General features: G+C 40.7%; 1 protein-coding gene across 5 annotated transcripts in view; it reads right to left on the minus strand.

Moving 5' to 3' along the window:
• CCDC50 (coiled-coil domain containing 50) overlaps positions 1 to 16,494 on the minus strand; it is a 71,910-nt gene extending 55,416 nt beyond the window's left edge. For 3 of the 5 annotated variants that reach the window (XM_036347265.1, XM_036347264.1, XM_036347263.1), the window contains exon 1: positions 16,141 to 16,330. In XM_036347265.1, the coding sequence (XP_036203158.1) occupies positions 16,141 to 16,189 (49 nt within the window). In that variant the 5' untranslated portion in view covers positions 16,190 to 16,330. Of the gene's footprint in view, positions 1 to 16,140 lie in introns of all 5 variants that reach the window. The other 2 variants (XM_036347266.1, XM_036347267.1) reach the window with 2 other exon arrangements.
• Between the last annotated feature and the right edge of the window lie 5,033 nt (positions 16,495 to 21,527).

The raw sequence follows: 21,527 nt of genomic DNA on the forward strand, positions 1-21,527 counted from the left end.
AGAGATAGTGAATTCTTACAATTAGTTATTTTATACTAAGTGTTTCTACTAGTCAGGTCCCATTAAGTCACTGATTATCACAGATCCAGTCACTTTTGTAGCATAAAATCGGTACTGGAATATGCAGTCACTACTTCCTCTTATGAATGTCTGGAAATGTTTCCTGGAAAGGAACTGCAACATAATCAACAGGTCACGCATCTCTATAACTCTTCTAACCTTTTATGTCCAACTGAGGGTGAACAAGCTTCATATAGACGTGGGCCTGAGTGAAAGGGAAATCAGTTTGTCTAAATTGTTTAATAAGCTCCACCACTCCGAACTTCTTTCAGTTGAAGGTCCAGGATTAGACAGCAAAGTACAATTCTATGTGAAAGTCATGTAATTATAGTTTATGAAGATAGAAGAAACATCAAAGTATCACCATCAAGAAAGACAGGAGGGTAGAATATTGAGTCGAAGTATAGCCAATCAAAATCTAAACAACATAGTAATATGAAGATTTAAAATATTGCATGCCCAAAACTAAACAATTTTCCTATTATTTGAGTCACTCTAGTAAAAGCTTTTCATCAAATCCACCTGTAAGAAAGGTGGATATTTCTTTTCTAAATTATAGAAATGTTATAGCTTTAACATTGCATGTAAGGAACAAACCAGTTGAAGTACAAAGAACCCTGTTTTAATCCCAGATACCTGTCAGAATTTTAGTTCTGGCTGTCAGCAGCAGCTCACCAAGTGAACTTTAACAAGTCACTTTCCAAATCAGAAACTCAACCTATAAAGAAATAGTCCAAATTTGCTTTAAGAACACAACCAACTCAAATATAAAGTTGTAGAAATATAGCTGAGTATATCTCTTTGATAGAAGCATGTCATCTAAAATGTGACAGTCACAGCCTATATGAAAAACTATCCATATAGGATGACTGTTGTGTTAACTTTCTCTGGCACCAAATACTGCTTTCTTCATTGTTGCTGTTGATTTTACTATTTATAACACACAAAAAAATGGTTAACATCTGCTTTTATCCATCTGTCAGTAGCTTTAACCCTCATAAATCTTAAAATAGCTTTTCATTTAATCTGATGTTTTATAAAAAGGTAGACTTTTCCTGTTTTCAGCTAGCAGTTCTCACAGAGCGTTCAGTATCAGAGTAAAAGGAGACCATGTTATCAGTCACTTACTGTCTAGTCTAGTGAATATAAATGTAGCCTGTGCCATTTACTAAAAGGTTTACCTGGGGTCAGATGATGAGAGTACAACCTGGGAAGGTAAACACCTTCTATATTCAGAAAGTTTCCTGAAGATTGCCAAATTATTTATGTTTAACTGGAATGTGTTCTAAATGCCTCGGGTGTATGTACTACTATTGAGACTGGCTTAGGTACATCCTACAGTATATTTGGTTTTCATGTGGGTCTCCTGCAGAGGAAGTGAAAGAAAATCAGGAGCAGCCTGCATCTAAACAGGAAGACAAGCTGACCAAATACCTTTCTGCTCCAGAGGATTCATTTGCCTCACTTTTTTTTAAAGAGTCAAAATTATTTTGATGATTTTTAAAAACTGCTATAATATCTACTAAGAAGTACATATTTTTCGTAGTGCTGTATGTTTTTAAAGCAGTGTTAACTTCTAATGCACTATGTGAAGCTACCAGTAAAAGAGGCTAGTTTGCCCTAATTTAGGAAGCTATCCTAAAATAAGTACAAATTAAAATATATCCATCTGCAAAGCAAAAACCTTTGAGCTCATGCTTTCCAATCCTCTTTTGATCATAAACCATTCCAAGTTTGCAATCTGTGTATTCATCATTTTAGTTTCCAACTCAAAACTTTCTGATTCTTCACAATTAGTACTCCTCAGAATCAAGAACTTAAAAATACATGTTATGTTTGATCTGCTTAGTTAAAACTTTGTAAGAATCTTGCCCCTTAATCCAAAATAAACAAACAAACCTAAAGGAGAAAAATCCTATATAATAAAAGGCTAATATGCAAATTGCCAAACAGCCAAACAACTGGTCACTATGACATGCACTGACCATTAGGGGGCAGATGCTCAACACAGGAGATTCCCCTTGGTGGTCAGTGTGCTCCCACAGGGGAGTGCAGCTCAACCAGAAGCCAGGCTCATGGCTGGAGTGCAGCGATAATGGCGGGAGCCTCTCCTTCCTCTGCAGTAGCACTAAAGATGTCCGACTGCCAGCTCTGGCCCACTCCCCATAGGGTGGGCCTAAGCCAGCAGTCAGACATCCCCCGAGGTCTACTGGACTGCAAGAGGGTGCAGGCCAGGCTGAGGACCACCCCCCAGTGCACAAATTTCATGCACCAGGCCTCTAGTAGTAAACATAAAAAATTCTGAATGGATCCCAACACCATCAGAGAAAATAACCACATCCTCCAGGAACAGTGACAAAATGACACCATATCACTTTGTTTGGAAATGTGCACACATCAATAGGGTTTTACATAATTAAAGTAGATCCATAAATAGGTAAGATCATTGTCTCCAAAGGAGACTACTATACATTTAAGTCCTGAGTCAAGCTTAATACCAATAAACCTCTTACAGGAATTAGAGAAATAGGAAAAACTCATACGAGAAAAAGTAAGTGACTTCCTAGTCCTCTGTTCCTACCCTAGTGAATTTATGGAAATGATCATAGCTCTTATTCTGGTATCCCATGTTCAGTTAGCTCAGGTCAGTCGGCCTACTGAGCACAAGCTGTCAAATAGTCTGACAAGTTTTCTGGAGTACCTGCTATGTGTAAGGATCCCCAAGAAATACTGAGATCAGTCTGCTAACGTCTCTTGAGAGAGAGATAGTAGACCAATACAGAGACTAACGTGTTACTTAATGAAGTACTTCAAAGTGGATTGAAGGCACACATAGGAAAGAAGCAGGGTAGACTTGACAGAGAATCAGCATTTGAACTAGATGAGGGGAAGGGGGCATGGGCACAGGTAGCCTATATTTGGCTAGTGTAGACAGAAATTCTAGGCAGAGAATGAGGATTTACAGGAACAATGGTCTGGAAGAAGGAAAAGTAGGAATATTACAGGGCAACTTGAACAGTGATAACAAAAGAGACTGAATGTATAGCACAGTGTTTTACAAAATGTTTTGATATCCATTTCTTGAGTTAACTCTCATGACAAGCTCTTGTATTAGGCACAGTAAATATTATCTCCAATAAACAGATAAAGAAACTGAAGCTCAGAAATATTTAGTGTTTTCTCTGAGTCCTTAAACCTAGTAAGTGGTAAAAAGGAGATGTGTAAAACCAGGTTTCACAAGTCTAGGTTCAAGTTTTTCCCCTTACAAAGAGGTTAGACTGCTGAAGTTCAGTTTTATACTCCAAGCTTGGTTTCAACTTAGATATACTCTTTAATGTATCAGTAAACTAGAGCAAATATTATAAAATTCTAGAAGGAACTCAATTACTGAAAAGATGCATAGCAGACCAAAAAAAGAGATGCACAGCAGAATATACAGGGGAAAAAGGTAGCCTCTTTTTCTATTTAAAATAGCAAAGAAAATGACAGTTATATTCCACACTGCCAAGTAAGTAGGAATCAGAAGTACATGAATTTCTTACCTCCTTTCAATTGCACAAATCCTTTCAACATCTGCTCCCCACATTTGGGGAGAATACATGAGGAGAAACCATAAATAGGGATCAAAAAGAAAACGAAATAAAAATAGAATTCTGATACCCAAACATAAATAGCTAAATAAAACCCTAGTGTCTGTTACACATTCTGCAAGACAGATATCATGTTTCATTTAGTTATCAATTATTAAATAGAAAGTAAATTAAGAACCTCAAGACAGTCTATGGGAGACAGGTGTCCTTTAGGTTCTAAGTGCCAATGAAAATTTTACATTACATATCCAGAAAGGTTTTATAACAAAGACCCTACTCAGTCATCATATCCAACTGCCCTTAGTATTTCAGCAATGTCCCCTTTAACTCTATGGTCATCAGTATACACCTATTCTGGTGAAATTATTAGAATTACACCCTTTTCACTCACACAGTGTTCGAGTTTGACCCACAAATTATTTAATAAATCTGCCACTAAACCTCAGTGGTTAGCCTACTTTGGGAGCTTGAGAGCCTTTGAAACTAAGTTTTTGGAATTCAGAGATGTTAAAAGCATGATAAAATGGATTCTATCAATAGCTCCCTAATCCTCTTCTAAATCCCCAGCCTGTCTCCTCCAACATACACAGGGCCAAAATTATCTCTCTCAAAGATAACTTTGTGGAGCTTTAATGGGGTAACCATACAAAGAAAAGACAAGAAATGCTTTGTGGGTACACTTAAGCCTAATTTGAAATAAAGAGGTCTGACCATGGAAACCTGGGAAAACAATAGAAGCAGACATGTCAAGTTAGACTCCAGCAATCACTGACAGGATAAGAAACAGTTTGTAGACAAAGCCTGAAAGTGATTTGTAATTGCAGACATTGAGCGTGAACAGTCCTTTCCAAAAAAGCTGTTGGCCCACATGTTAGGCCAAACTCACAATGTACAGATGGGAGGATGGGGATATTCATCAAGTTCCTTCTTTCTCTTTCTCTACTGCAGGTTTCCCATCTAGATAATGATTTTCTGACAGTATTTGCCAACCCTAACAGTCTATATTTTATAGGACCTCATAATACGAAAAAGAAAGCTAGTATTTTAAAATATTTGGTGAGAAGGTGCTACTCAAAAGTTAATGAATAAAACACTTAAAAATCATGGACTCCTCTATAGAGTCAATAAAGAAAACAAAATTTGTTGATGATGAGGGAGTGAAGAGGAAAAGATCTCCTTATAAGTCATTCACGGTTTTTACCACATGTAGTTAAAAGTCCTAGAGTCAAGTTAATGGAAAGTGACTCAGCCTTTATGAGTCATTAGAAAAATAAAAACCAAAAATGCCCAGTGGAGACACCCCTGGTATTTGGTCACTGAGGAACTGTATTAGGACTGAACTGAGCATTACACACAAGCCTCCAAAGTTTGGTGGTAAATAAGCCTAGTTCCTTCTGATACAAGTTTCCAAGAAGATGAAGTGACACCTCATTCATGCAAATGTCAATAACACATTCTGAAGAGAGTTGGTAATAACTAATAATAATAACTAACAATCATAAGCAAGCTTTTTTAAAAAACTAAATCTGTTACTCATGCACATCACTCATCCAACTCCACAGTGCGGCACACTTTTACTTTACATAAGATTTCTACTCAGTTAATCAATTTTGAAGGCTCTAGAAATATATAAATTTCTTCTTCTTAAATAAATGTCTATACTTTTATAAGTCACTACAAAAATAAAATATACTATCATAAAAGTTCTATCAACAGTAGTCCCCACCAGCACTACTCTATTAAATAAAACATATAACTGATGCTCACACAGTGATAACGGAAATATCAAAAAAAGATTAAATGAGGAAGTTTTTTTTAAATTTCATTGAAAATGGTTTAAAAGAAAACAGATTTTGCACAGTGTGGCTCAATGGTTAAATATCAACCTATGAACCAGGAGGACAAGGTTCAATTCTTGGTCAGGGCACATGCCCTGCTTGTGGGCTCCATCCCTAGTGGGGGGAGTGCAGGAGGCAGCCAATGGATGTTTCTATCTTTCTTCCTCTCCCTTCCTCCCTCCAAAATCAATAAAAACGTATTTTAAAAAGAAAGAAACCATATTTTTCTATAAAGTACCAGGTAGTAAAAATTTAATGTTTGCTAGTCACAGGGTCTCTGCCACAATTACTCATCCAGTTTTTGTAGCATGAAAGCAGCCATAAGCAGTATGTACACAAATGACCAAGGACATATTCCAATAAAACTTTACTTGTAGGCACTGAAATTTCATATCATTTTCACATGTCACAAACCATTATTCTTCCTCTTTTCAATCATTAAAAAAAGTAAAGACTATTCTCAGCTCACCTGCCTACTTTACAAAAACAAGCAGTGGGTGAGCTGAATTGGAACAAGGGCCATAATTTGCAGATCCCTATTTTAGAGGAACAGTTTTCAATTACTAGAGGGGAAAATGTCACCCTTTTTTTTAAACATTGCCACTGTAAAGTGTTAATTTAAAGAAAAAGACCCCAACAATACAAAATGTGGACAAGGATGCAGAGCAGCTTGAGCTCACATACATTGCTGGTGAGAATGCAAAACGGTACAGCCACTTTGAAAACAGCCTGGCAGATTTTTTTTTTTTAATTTATCTTTATTGTTGAAAGTATTACAGATGTCCCCTTTGCTTTTTGTTTTTTTCCCCCCATTGACTCTCTTCCCCCCAAGACCTTTACCACACTATTGTCTATGTTCATAAATTACCTGGATAATCTCCCTTCCTACCCCCTATCTTCCACTCCCCCACCCGTCCCATCCCAGCCTTCCCTCTGAAATTTGAGCTAAATGTACACTCACTCCTATATCCATTAATCCCACCCCAGGTGCTTACCCAAGAGAAATGAAAACTATGTTCTCGAAACAAACACAAAACGGTATGCAAATGTTTACATCAACTTTATAACCACCAAAACGTGCAACCAACCACTGAATGGATAAGCAAATTGGCAAACTGTGGTGCAGTCATACACTCAGCAATAAAAAGCAACAAAATTACTATTACAACATAGTATCAGATATATCACACTAAGTGAAAGGAGGCAAACTCGAAAAGCTACTTTTGTATGATCCCATTTACTAGTGTATGATATTTTTGCACAGGCAAAACTATAGAGCAGAAAACAAATTAGTGGCTGGCAGAGGTCGGGGCGGGGGGGAGTTTGGGGGCTATGTAACTGTTCTATATATTGATTGTTGTGGTGGTCACAAGACTATTCATTTGTCAAACCCGAAACGATATACTAAAAAGGATGTATTTTTATTGTATGTAAATTATACCTCAATGAATTTGACTAAAAAAAAAAAAAAAGAAAACAACATTGATTTATAAATAATACTGGTTATACAGTGCTTCTACTTTATAAGAAAGTTTTCAGTTTTTATGCGTGTACAGTTACCAACTAACTGTAATATGCATACCTACATACCATAATGTGTGTATATGTGGTTTTTTTTTAATGGAAACTAACATTTACTTAGTACCTAGAATGTGCCAGACACTGGAATACTTATAAATCTCCCAATTTCCATTTAAAAAATATAGAAAATTAAGGTTCACAGTAGTTAATAACTTGCCTAAAGTCACACAGCTAATAAGTGTGTGACTGAACAGTAATGTTCATCAAATTCTCTTACCTCAAAATGCTCCCTTAAAATGAGTTTACTTTGAAATTAGCCCGCATCCTTGCCAGTTATCTGTTGTTGTGTAACAACACCCCCCCCCAAAAAAAATTAGTAGTTTAAAATAGTTTATGATGAACCCTCATGGTTCTGTGGGTCAACTAGGCGTAGCTGGGTGGTCCTCACACGGGGTCTCACATGTGGACACTGGAACATGGCAGCTGAGGCCGCAGTCACCTAGAGGCTCACATTACATATATTACTAGCAGGTGGCACTGGCTGTAGGCAGAGCTCAGCGGGGCTGTCACCCTGAGCATGTTCATGTGGGCTCTCCCCGGGGTTCTGGCTTCCCCTCGCCTGGCAGCTGGATTCCACAGGGGCGTGAGCCAAGAACAAGTGTTCTAGGAGACCCAGGCTGAAACCACAGGCTCCTGGTGACTGAGCCTCGGAAGTCATGCTGCATCACTTCCACTTCGTCCTACTGGTCGCAAACAAGTTTCAGAGCCAGCCCAAGTTCAAGGAGAGGGGCTACACAAAGGTGTGCACACTGGGACGCATGGCTCATTCAGACGTCATCTCTGACCACCAGCTCCACCCGATAATGCATTATGCATTATTTTAAGTTTCTTCCTTGTACTACTCTAAATTTTCTATAATATATGTATTATTTTGTAATAACAGAAATAAATTATTTAAAACTTAAGTTTGTGGATTTTTCCAATTTATTTAAACTAAAAAACAAACAGATCACCCATTTTTCACATCTCTGGCAACCACCAATCTGTTCTCTGTATCAGTGAGTATGATTATGTATATGTGTGTGTGTGTGTGTATTAGATTCAATGTATAATAAAGATCATACTTTGTCTTTCTCTGTCTGACTTAGTTCACTTACCATAATGCCCTCAAGGTCCATCCATGTTATTGCAAATTTTGATGTGTGTTTTTTTAAATAAAATTAAGGCAATAATAGTTCTTTTGTGTGTGTGTGTGCTTGACATGTCCTTTCAAAAGTAATATCAAGAAACCCATTTATAATGGTTTCTAAATTCAAACATCTGGGAATAAATGGTCTAAACAATCCCCAAGGTCCTTCTGAATATAAAAACCAATTATCCTTTATAGGTCTTACCCAAGATCTAGGATATCCTGATTTTACAGTTTGAAGCACAGAGCATCTCTAAATGGGTTATCAGTTAAAAACATTAATCCCAAAGCCCTTCCATTGGCTACTTCTGAAATTGCAAATATGTGTGTTATAAGGTTTGTTTACCCCCTATAGGGCAGGGTAGTTCATTTTAAAATATGCTCCTGTACTTAGAGAAGTAGAATGTCAGGCAGAGTTTACTTAAGTTTTGTGGTATCTCTGTTTTCTTCATGAACAATAGAGTATCATACTGCTTTTTGTTACTAAGGCAAAATTCATTTATCTCAATAAAAACTCTAATGATTTTACTGAGATAAGAACTGAGGAAAAACCACAGCCTATGACTCTTTGATTTGACTCCCCTAATATATTTCATCTTAAAGTGTCCATACCCTTACACACTAGTCCCTTCAAGCTGAGTGAGCCAGAGAAGAAATGCATTTTGTAGAAAAAACACTGAGGCTGGAGTGTAAACCCCCGTAGTTGCACCCCCTCCCACCACCCAGAAATTCATTTGCTGAATCAAAATAAAACATAAATAAAGTTTTTAATTAAAAGGATAAAACCTATCTTAACTCATTAGCCTTCGCATCAAACATTATCCCTAAAATAACTTCAGAAATTCATTATTTTCATTCTGCTGTTTTAAACATAAGAAACACATCTGGAATGGTTCGTCTTTATCTACAGAATAATTTAAAAGAAAGAGAAGAAGCAGGTGGAAAGGGAGAGACAGGGAGAAGGTGAGAAAGGAGGTTGAAAGTGAGAAAAGACAGAGAAAGTGGAAAAGGAAAGAAGTGGGAAGAATGATCTGTTGTGAATATTCAGTTTTAAACTTTCCTAAGTCTAGGCCCCAATGTCCCAATTCCTAGCTCATTAGCCTTTGTGGTTTGGTACAACTCACTTCTCCAACCTGGCCTCAGAATTTATCTGGAAAATGAGGAGGCTGGCCTAGATAAGTGGATTTTAATGATTTCTACTCTGAGACTCTTTCTAAAAATATCAATTAACTCTACAGTTTCCCACAACTGAGAAATTGTCCTTTAAATACCTGTTAGTTAAAACAAACAAACAGCCTGGCCAGTGTTGCCCAGTGGTTGAGTGTCGACCTATGAACCAGGAGGTCACAGTTCCATTCCCAGTCAGAGCACATGCCCAGGTTGCAGGCTCGATCCAGTGTGGGGCATGCAGGAGGCAGCCAATCAATGATTCTCTCTCATCACTGATGTTCCTGTCTCTCTCTCCCTCTCCCCTCCTCTCTGAAATCAATTTAAAATTATATATATATATATATATATATATATATATATATATATCTACACTAATAAAAGGGAAACATGGTAATTGGCGTACGACCGCTACCCTTTTCATTGGCTAATCAGCGAGATATGCAAATTAGCTGTCAGCCAAGATGGCGGCCGGCAGCCAGGCAGCTTGAAACTAACATGAGGCTTGCTTGCCTCAGTGACGGAGGAAACCAACGTTCCCGCCTGCGGCTGCAGGCCTCTGAGCGGGCAGTTTCAAACATTGTAACAGATACCGCGGGACTTCAGCCAGCAGATTCACAACATTGTATGCAAAGGCCAGAAACCTACTCTCAGCAGCTGAGGCCTAAGAGCTGGAGCCAAGCCTCAAGCTAAAGCTGGCCCAGAATAAAAAAAGAAAAAAAAAGAAAAAAAGGAGCAGTTGGGATCTTCAGTCACTCCCAGCCTGAAAACAGCCCTCAGCCCCTCATCCAGACTGGCCAGGCACCCCAGTGGGGACCCCTACCCTGAAGGTGTGTGACCCCCACCCTGATCCAGGACACCCTTCAGGGCAAACCAGCCAGCCCCACCCATGCACCAGGCCTCTACCCTATATAGTAAAAGGGTAATATGCCTCCTGGCACCGGGATCAGCGTGACAGGGGGCAGCGCCCAAACCCCCTGATCGCCCTGCGGCTGTGTGTGTGACAGGGGGCGGGGCCACAACCTCCCTATCCATCCTGCTCTGTTCGTGACAGGGGGCAGGGCCACAACCTCCCTATCCATCCTGCTCTGTTCGTGACAGGGGGCAGGGCCACAACCTCCCTATCCATCCTGCTCTGTTCGTGACAGGGGAAGGCGCCCCAACCCCCTGAGCAGCCCTGCTCTGTGCCTCATAGGGGGGTGCTCCCCAACCCCCCCCCCCACGGGCCCTGCTCTGTGTGTGATGGGGTAGAGCCATAACCTCCCCATCAGCCCTGCCCTGAGTGTGAGAGTGGCGGCGCCCCAACCCCCTGATGGGCCCTGCTCTGTGTGTGACAGGGGGCGGTGCCCCAACTCCCCAATCGGCCCTGCTCTGAGCCCGACCAGGGGCTGCACCTAGGGATTGGGCCTGCTCTCTGCCACCCGGGAACAGGCCTAAGCCAGCAGGTCGTTATCGCCCAAGGGGTCCCAGACTGCAAGAGGGCACAGGCCGGGCTGAGGGACCCCCCTTCCCCCTGAGTGCACAAATTTTTGTGCACCGGGCCTCTAGTATATATATATTTAAAAACAAACAAAAACAAACAAAAACAAACAAACAAAACAAAATGTTTAAAGGTTTCAGAAATGCTTAAAGAATTTTTATTTTGTAAATAACAGCTATATCCATTATTTAAAAAAATCACTGATTTAGCCCTAGCCGCTTTGGCTCAGTGGATAGAGCCTGCAGACCAAAGGGTCCTGGGTTCAATTCCGGTCAAGGGCATGTACCTCGGCTGCAGGCTCCTCCCTGACCCGGGCCATGGTCAGGGCTCACCCAGGAGGCAACCAATCGATGTATTTCTCTCACATCAGATATTTCTCTCTGTCTTTCCCTCTCTCTTCCACTCTTTCTAAAAAACAATGGAAAAATATCCTCGGATGAGGATAGAAAAATTTTAAAAAAATCACTGACTCATGTAATAAAATAATGCATACCTACATATAGCAAGTAAGCTGAACAATTTTTTTCCCCTTACGTGAGAGGCATTTTTGATTCACGTGCTCATTTACAGGGTTCTTTATGTCTCCTTGAACTCTCTCTGACTGCCTCTCCCCCACAGTGAAGATCATGTCCATGCACCACGGGGCCTTTTTTACTGTGAAAGTACCCTCTCTCAATAGACGGCACATCACACAGAAACTGTTTTTTTAAATATGTGTCTAAGATTCTTTCTAGTTGCCAAATTGTGTAATGTTGCTTTACCCTTAAGGAAATAAAGAAAACCTAAAACTCAAATAAAAATCAAAACCACAAACAGCATTTTAAAAATGTTCTTACTAAAATTTTGTCCTTAATAATGACTACTTTTAAGGCCAGAAGGAAGAGCATGGAATTACTTTTTCTTTTTTTTTTCTTTTTTACTTTCTGTTATACCTATCTATAGCGGATGAACTCTAGCTATAATATGCACCTATGAGAAAATAAACATAAAAAAATTAAAAGTTTTTATAAATGTAATACTGCTTTGTATGTGATAACCATGATTAAAAGGCATTATCTCTGCCCTTCAAGAGCTTATACTCTGAGTAGGAATATGAAATAATTTTGCCAAATATAAAATAACTGAACTAACAGAGAGCATCTATTAACGTATTCATTCACTCACACATTCAAATATTTGATGGATATTTGTTAGCTAAATAAGATACCTGGAGGCAGATGGTAATAAAAAAGCTAAGACACAAACTTCCAACCTAAGGAGATCCAACCATGTTCCTAGTAAGAAAACAACAACCAGCCCTGGCCAGTGTGCTCAGTGGTTAGAGTGTCAGCCTGAGCAATGAAGAGTCCTGGGTTCGATTCCAAGTCAAGGGCATATACCTGAGTTGCAGGTTCCACCTGGGCCCCAATCAGGCAGGCACCTGCAGGGGGCAACCAACTGATGTGTCTCTCTCACATAGATGTTTCTTTCCCTCTCTTCCTCCCTCCCTCCCTCCCTCCTTTCCACCCTCTCTAAAAATCAATTTGGGAAGGGAGGGAATAAAATCTGCTGTAGAATTCTGAAGAAAGGAAAAAGGGAGTTTGCTCTGGAGCCAGATAATGTACATCTCACAGACTACCATCACATTCAATGTCTAGTGTGCTGTGATAAGCTTTAGATCCTCTGGGACTACTTGGTTAACATATTGCACCAGATATGATTTTGTAACTTTCCCCTTAAAGTACTAGATTTATACCATTAACTCAATTTGCCCCATTATGCAACTGGCGTGTCCTGGACCTAAAATGAATCAGTGCTTTCTAGGCGTATTTCTGAAAAGATATTAACCTGTATCTTTCACTAAAGAAAAAAAGGATTTGCTCTCAGAAGAGCTGGCTACCTTTACTTCAAGAAATAAGTCACTGCCAGGTGCATGGATTTCAGATGCTATGTGATTATGTACACATACACAGTTAACTTAGGAGATGGTGAAATCTTCCCTCTGAAGAACAGTAAGAGTACAAAATACATAATGAAATTCCTACTGCTGTAAGGAAAAAAAATGAAGACACTGGGAGAGGATGGGAGGGTTAGAATTATAAGTGCTACATGGCTAAAAGTAGGAAAGAAAGCAAAAGATTAATAAAGTTTAAGGGGGTCTAGAAATGGCTTTGATGAACATGCTAACACTCTCAAACCAAAAGATAGAGGAAAGACAAGATTACAAAAATAAGTGAACAATTCAAATTAAGTGGTGATATGGGAATAGAAGTGGAGAGAGCAAAAAGGAAAGTGGGTGTCCAGATTGTTGTTTCAGAAAAACAATTCAGCAAGGAAGCTAAAATTGACCACATGTCTAAATTTGTTAACTGATGAAAAGTACTCATTTTTAGAAAAATATGTTCCCAGCTCTGATCTAAACTAAGAAACTTTCAGAATATTGTTGGAAACTGACTATACATTTGTCTAACATTCACACATTGCATGATGCATTTGAGTTATACATATATCTACTGATAAAAAAAAAAATAGCTGGGTTTCAAATCTTGTTGCACAGAACCTCAAATATTTCAGAAGAAATAAAGCATTATTAATAAACACTGGCAACAATATTTCTACAGTAGAAAGTATGCAGCTGTTCCAAATATGCTTTTAAGCCAGGAATAATGATGTGTGCTGACATTTAGTTAGACCTAATTCTTTTCACTTGCATATGAACTCAACTGTATCCCTTTGTCTCCTATTTTAAGAGACTTCCCAAGATAAAAAAAAATTGCCCTAATTTTTTTTTTTTAAGGTCTGTTCAAATGATGAATATCTTTGATTGCCTTAAAACGAAATAAACAAGCTCTGGACTTTAACATAGAAAAGAAAATTTTCAAATATTCCCTTCCCCTGATGTCAGCTGCTACCCATGACCTCTGTTGAGATGTTCACAACAAAGGTCACAGGGCTCCCCTTCCCCTCCTGAAGAAATAATGCAGTGGGAAAAGGGCAGACAGCCACTGCATTATTATTCTCAATCTCTATTGCAATCAACCCCATGATCCCAAATTGCAATTGTATATAAACCTACTAAAGGTTTAGATGGGAAAAAGTGGAGGAGATGGGTTTTTAAAAATGGGGTTTAAAAATCTGTGCCAGCAAACTAAACTTCCTTTTCAAACTACGTTGGAGTTTCAACATTAAGAACAGTCTCAATGTTTGTGTATGTTTTACCCAATCATAAAGCACAAGCTTCATTCTCTTTAATTCGGGTTCAAAGATATTGTTAGGGAGTAGCTGGGCCATAATTAAGAGTTATATTAGAGAAAGATACATTTTATTAGACTTGAATATTTCCCAGATCAAAAACGACATCACCATTAGGACATTGTTAGTATATAATACATAATTTCCTTTGATGATCTCTGAACCAGAAAAGTCAGATGCTTATAAAGACAACGATCTTCTCAACAATTTCTGGCCACCTTCAAAATCAACCAAGATTTAATTTTAGCTTAATAAAAAAGCCACACTAAATTTCCTAACCATTTCACCATATTACGCAAACTGGGTTGACAAACACCATATTGTGTCTCTTGAAAGTCAATTCACATGTGTTAAATTCCAGAGTTTAGCAATAGAAAAACTTGCAATTTTAGATGGAAGTGTTTGTTGAAATCCTTGTGAATGAATATAGTAGAATAAATAATTCATGTCTTGGTTAGGAACCAGAAGATCTAAAAGTAGTATAAATGCATACATATCAAGTGAGTTTCAAGTTCCTTCCAGGTCACTGACATGTAGTGTGTGTGTGGGGGGGGGGGGGGGGGGGGGGGAAGGCAGACAAAATCACAGCACTGTATAATTAATACTTCACATGTTAAGGTTGTGTTGGAACTCCAATTGTCATTCTACTCATCACCTGCCCTCAAGGAAGCACTGCACAATAAACAAGGGTCATTTTCCTTACAGCAATGACATAGGTCACATACACACAAACAACTCAGACCCAAAAGGCTAAAGACAAGCGAAAATCTCAGACTTTCAAAGTGTAGATTTGCCTTTCCTAATCACTCAGGCTTGTCAATGAAGTGAAAACTACATTTACATGTGAATGCCATAATCTTCACCAAAGCCAGGCTGGGAACTAAAGGTTGAAAAATACTGTTAAGATTTCAGGCCTAAACTCTAATATCCTTCAGGAACAAGAAGACAGGCCCAGGCCCAACCCCATTAAAAATCCCACTTAAACCAGCCACTCGGTCTCCTCCTGGTGTTTGGATCTCTGGGAAACAAAACAGTCAAGCTTTCTCGGGATTTTGGAGTCTGACCCGAGCACCCACAAGACTATGGGAGTCAAGTCAAGTTGGCAAAGAAACACGCAGTTTCAAGAAAGCAAAGGTTCTTCTTTTCAACTCCACGTTCCCAGGACACCTCAGGCCACAATGCTCCCTTGAAGTAAATGACAGCCACAACAAAGACAACCTTTGCAAACCCAGATAGCACTCTGGAACGTCTATGCTTCCATGGGCCAAAGAACCAAAAACCACGAAAGGTTAAGGTGACCCAGCACCCAACATCTCCATTTAAAAAAAAAATCCTAGGTGTTGGGTCAGGTGATGAAAACAAGGGAAGTCAAAGGGCTACTTGCTGGTAGCCAGACCAGTCCTAATCAAGCTTTATTTTCCTGCACATGAGTATAGTGAGCCATTAAAAAAAAAATCAAGGTCACCAGTAGGTCCCCCGTTTCCCCTCGCTCAGTGCTTTTTGCCAGAAAATGCTTATAGCAGCTTCCCATATGCCATGCCACGGTGGGCAGTGCCAAGCCTAAACTTTTAAACCTTGGGGAAGGTGGTAAAGTCAGCCAGCCAGACGCTGGGCTAGGGAAAGTCGAGAGAAGGAGGGAAAAAGAGTCAAGTTTCAAAACAAAGGCTCCACTGAGGACTGAGTGTCAACCCCTTCCCAAGTCCTAGCCTTCCAGCCCGCTGGGCTGGGCCTGGATTTTTTAAAGAACTCAAGACAAGTCGGAGAGACCCAGCTCCTGGCTACCCACGAGAAAATTGGCACAACCACTTGATGAGGGTGGTGCTATCAACCCCGCCACCCCCAGCTCCTCACACAGGAAAACAGCGAGGCTTAGAACCCCAGTGATCTGCCCCAGGTCCACGGTGGAGCCTAAATTCAAGCCCCTTCCCGGCCGGGGCAGGCCGGCCCCAGGTGGGCGCCAGGCGAGGGCCGCGGAGGCCCCCAGGACGACGCCCCTGCCCGCGGGGAACCCGGGCGGCGGGAGGAGAGGGGCCCCCCGCGCTCGCTTCACGCCCCGGCCCCTACCTTCCTTGACTCCCGGCAGCTTGGACTGGTCGATGCTGACTTCAGCCATGTCTGGCCGGGGTCTTGGCGGCCCCTGGCCACCCGCTTCCCCGCCGCCGCCGCCGCCGCCGGCCCCGAGCGCGGCCCCGCGCGCACCAGCAGCGCCCGACGCGGCGCAAAGTCCGGCCGGCAGCGCGCGCGGCCGGGAGGAGGGCGAGGGCCGGGCGGGCGCTGGCGACAAAGGCGGAGAGAGACGGCCCCGGCGCCCTCGGCTGCCCCGCCGCAACCACCTGCTCCCACGCCCCCGGCCCGGATTTGCACTAAATCCCCGGCTCCCGGAAATGGACCCGGGCCGTCCAGTACGGCGGGAGAGAGGAGACAGAAAGGCGGGCGGGCGGGCCCCGGGGTGGGGAGGCGAGGGGAGGGGAGCTGCAGGTCTGAAACCGCAACGGCGAGTGGCTGGCGAGCGGAGCGCGGCTCCCGCGGCCGCCTCCCTGCTGTCTCCTTTGTGCCTTGTGACGCGTCTGAGGCCGGGGGGCCCCCCTGCGCCCCCGTCCCCGGGCCCCGCCTCGCTCCCAACCGAGGGTCGTGTCTTTGGAGGGGGGGCTCCGTGTCCTGGAGGCCTCAGCAGAGGGCCACCCGGGTCACCAGAATAGAATCGTCACTGTCAGCGGTGTGGTCAGCATTCTGGGGCCATTTCCCCAGATGCTTCCTGTGTGCCTCTCTCCCCACCCTTGGCCTCGTAGGATTAGAGGGAAGATAATACACGTGCATTTAAAAAAAAAAATAAAAATTCTAATACAACTAGAGAGCAGCTGATAAAAATCTGGGCCAATTCACACCAGCTGGGGGAACTGAGTCATTCATTCATCAAAAACGCAGGAATATCTACCCAATGTGAAGTTAGGCACGGGGGCTGGTAAAACCACGTGTCAGAAACCTCTCCCGTGGCATGTCACACATTGGACTACCATTGTGACTTTTGTCTCCCGGAAATAGGCAACATCGCCTGTCTGCCAACTCCTGGCAACAGAATGCGCCCTCTCAATGGGAACCGGCCTCGGCGGTGGCTCCTCTCCCAAGCTTGCTTAATCATAGAACCTCTAGCCTCCACCACTCTTCCTTCCTCTCCCACCCACACACTTGCAGCTAAGGATGGGTGTGTGCGACCAAGACAGGCCAAGCAGAATACCTCCCTATGTTTATTACATGAACTGGGACAGATAAGCATTCTCTTTCCTGTGGGGAAGGTTTGCACTCACTAATAGAAAGTGAAGCTAAACTGAAGACAGTAACGAAGGTAAGAGAGAGATGGAGATGAGGACATGTTCTGATGATACCACAGTAGCAAGCCAGGAGGTCCCTGGAGCAGCTGGGGTTCCTGCCGTTCCTGGGTTCTGGAACCTACAATTTAAACTAGTAATTTTACTATCTTAAGAGGGTAAAAGTTGATTTTTCTGTCACTCAGTTCAGAGTCCCAATATGAGAGGCCACATGGAAGAGATTTTATTTGGACCTGACGTTGAAAAAATAAGCAGACCTTAAACTAGCAAAAATGTAGGAGAAAACTTTCTAAGCCAGAGGGTAGCAAACCATGGCCCACAGGTCAAATCCACCCCATTTGAATGACTGCTTGTTATGTGTTTAACTGGTCATATTTTAAGTGATTATATAGATACAGCATAATATTTTCAACTTTGCCACTTAGGTCTCAAAGTCTACAGTATGTATTATTGGACCCTTTTCAGAAAAAGTTTAACAATCCGTGCACTACACAGAAAGTACACCCAGTAAAATGTGTTAATAGGAAAGAGGTAAGATTTTTAAAAGGTACTTTTATGGGGATATTTAAGCCCCCTGCCTTCTAGTGACTATTTTTTTAAACTTCTTGTGGTCATAGAGAGTATTGTATTTTCTGTTTTCCTTCTCAAATCCATTGTCCACTTCTCTGTCATGCTTGGCCCTGGGAGGCTCATATTTATGAAAACATGACCAGGGCCTCCTTGCCTTATGGCTTCCTGTTGAGTTCCACAAAGGCAACGCACTGGCAGAAGATCAAAACAAGGAGGAAAGCAATGTCAACCTATGTATTCCATTCCCCTCCTCCTGATGCTAGGCTAAAAATTTGGCCCTACCGTGTTTTTTTGTTTTGTTTTGTTTTGTTTTGTTTTTTAAATACAATGCCTGTCTAAAGGTCTCTCTTCCATGGTTCCAGCTCTCATGGGTCTCTAATATCATTTCCTTCCAGTGCCCTTTCAGGCCTAAAATGGTAATGGCTTTTTACTCTCCCAGCTTCCCTTAACGGTACCCACACCTCTCTAAATAGTCCCTTCATTGTGTTCTTTTCAGTTAAATCATATTGAGTGTGGCTTCTATTGCCTGTCGAGACTCAGGCTGATATCATAAGATATGCCAAAGAGTTGCTGCTTTGTTTTCCTAAATTTGCCCTCATTTCTTATGCTCTCCATAAGATCTTAAGACATATTCACCGATTCATATGATATCTACTTCCCACTCTCCTAAACCCATTCCAATCATACTTTCTGTCCTCACCCCAGTCCAAAGAATTGTTTTTATTGGCATTAACAATGACCTCCATGTTGCCAAATTCAGAGGTCAATTCTCAGCCCTTCTCTTACTGGCTAATTATTTTCATGTAGTAGATATGATCCTACAGGCCTTCTTGAAATGTTTCTCTTTTTTTATATTATTGCTTATCTTATTTATCTCTTGAGATGATCCATACATTGGCTACATTGTTAAAAAGTACCTAAGCAATGAAAGTTCAATTTGGGGATTTTTTGAACAGTGGTATCTGCCAATTTTTTGAGATATTTATAGACCAGCAATTCCAACCAATATATATATATTAGCAAGTAGGTATAAAAAACGTTATGAAACCTGATCTGAAAACTTAATGAAGTCTCAATATCTTATTTTTTATGGGCTCTGACTGTATGGTGCATAAGAGAATCATGCAAACACAGACATTATTTTGGAATCATGCTTTGGGCACCATTACAAAAAATAACATATGACTGACATCTAATCAAAACAGATTAGATGTTTTGTGTACTAGAAAATAATAAAAAAAATCCAATTACAGAAAATAGTAAAATTACAACTTTAAAGTAATAACACTTTCATGGACACTGGCAGAAAACAAGATTCCTGGGTTAAAGACTAAAGTACTTTATTACTCACAAAAACAGCAGTAGACAGAGCATCAACATTTGTACCAGTTCCCCAAGTCCCAAATCACACAGGATAATGCATATAGGGCCAGGTGATTCTTTCATAGTCTATGAAGTGTGTTATGAGAGAGGAACCTGGTGCTTAGGGATCCCTCTTCTAGACCTTTGCCTGATGGGAGATATTATCTTAAACTGTACTGTAAACAAATCTACCATTTGCTCTGAAGGGACATGTTTTCTCTGTCTTCCAAAGTTGTTTTCTAAATAAACATCCTTTGAAAGATAATCAGCCTAGAAAAAAAGAAGTCAGTGCTCCTACTCACAAGATATGCTGAAATGTGAGATACCCATTGAGAACTGACTGCCAGTACTGAATTGGACAAAAAGTAGTAGATTCTGAAAATATGACAAGGCAAAGGGGTTTGGAGAGGGTAGTTAATTGGACAGAGAAGTGGCTAGAAAGATACAAGTTATTTTAACAAGGTTTATTTTTATATATTTCTCTCAGTAATGAAAATGTTATTTTTTCTGGTATAGGGAGGACATCTTTCATTTGGGAGTTTGATCTCCTGCTTTTAGGAGGGAAAGGGGGAGGTCAGAGAGTCCTTACTGCACTACTGTTTTCCAAGTGTCTTTAGATCAAAAATCCTATGTCAAAGTAGCATATTTTGAGGCAGCATCTTCTGCCATGCTTCAGTACCCTTCAATAAAGCATTGGCATGTAATTTTGCCTCAGGTTTCTTTTTTACTAAAGGACTCAGGGTATAACACAGTGTACTAGATAGGATATGAAGTGCATGTGGAACATGGTCACCAAGAAGACTGTAGAGATAGGTTGAGGCTAGATCATGAACAGATTTCCATGTCAAGCTAAGGATTCAGTGTAAGCTTAGGTTCCAAGAATCAATGTTTCTGTATTCACATAGTGTGGTAGGAACAGAATTCTGCATCGATAATGTGACTCGGGTCCTGTCCAGGCATTCATTAGCTAATTAAACTGGGGAGCCAAGGGTTCTGATTCTCTCTTGTCACATAGTTTCTATGAATCTCTTTCATTTAATTAGGTGGGCTGCACTCTTGTTCCTGTCAGGCCTATCTTTCATGTGCTGGGGAAAAAAGGTCTGCCAGAGGTGAACCAAAGTGTTTTCAGGGAATTGATTAATGAGAAATCCACAGCAAATCCAAGCATGCAAATTTTCCCTTCTTAGCAGAGGAGATTCCCAAGCAGCTTAAGAATCCCCAAGCAGGTCTTCTGTACTATTATCAATATCACTATGATGCTTTAGGCAAGTTATGAAACTAACATGGAATCTGGTTGCTATTGTATGTTTCTGACAATTTTTTAGAGGGGAAGGTTAAAACAAGAATAGATATCAACTAATAAAATACTAGGCAAATACATTATTTGCAAATTGTAAAATGTTCTATGTTCAATCATCATTATGCTCAATTTATAGATGAAACCAGTGAGCAAACTCAATATATCACTGAACTTAACTTGTGCTTTGTAGCTTTTAAGCAATGCCATCTTTCTTTATCTTATAGGGAAACTGAGGGAAAATATAAGTGACATAAACATACCTACGTTTGGTGAGTTTCTTCTGTACAATGGAGCTTTGAGATTATAAACAAGATGTGAAAATTATATTCACATGGTAGTAGAGATGTCTTAATTTGCTTTCTGCAGATGCACGCCTTGAGACAAGGATTCAAGTACAAGTAGTTTATTTGAGAGGAAGACCAGAAGACATTGATGGGGAGAATAGAAGTGAACCTGGGAAAGGAAACTAGCCAAAGAGTCTGTTATCAAGCAAGTTACCACCATGGGCAACTGGAGCATAAACTAAACTACAGTACTGGGGAACTTGGAGTGACAATGAAGAACACCCTTCAGAGTTGTGCCAGTCAAGGTCAAGGAAGTGAGCATAGTTTTCAAATCACTGTCTTTTATAGCATTATGGATGTTTTAGGGAGCTGTACTAGATTTCCTTTTAAATTCATTATCCAATTTTCTCTTCCACAATACATTTTTCTCTAGTAAAGGATCTGTTACCAAGTTGCGTCCAAATGAGTGTGCTCCATCCAATTCTATGTCTGGCTACTCAGAAAACTATAACCCTAAATGACTTGGGTGTAGGTCAAAATCATGTATGTAATATTCCATGGTCAACTGCTTATTGTGCCATTAGCCTGAAATACCATGAAGAACACTGG

The sequence above is a fragment of the Myotis myotis genome, unplaced genomic scaffold (genome assembly GCF_014108235.1).
Source record: "Myotis myotis isolate mMyoMyo1 unplaced genomic scaffold, mMyoMyo1.p scaffold_m19_p_2, whole genome shotgun sequence".
Taxonomy (NCBI): Eukaryota; Metazoa; Chordata; class Mammalia; order Chiroptera; family Vespertilionidae; genus Myotis; species Myotis myotis.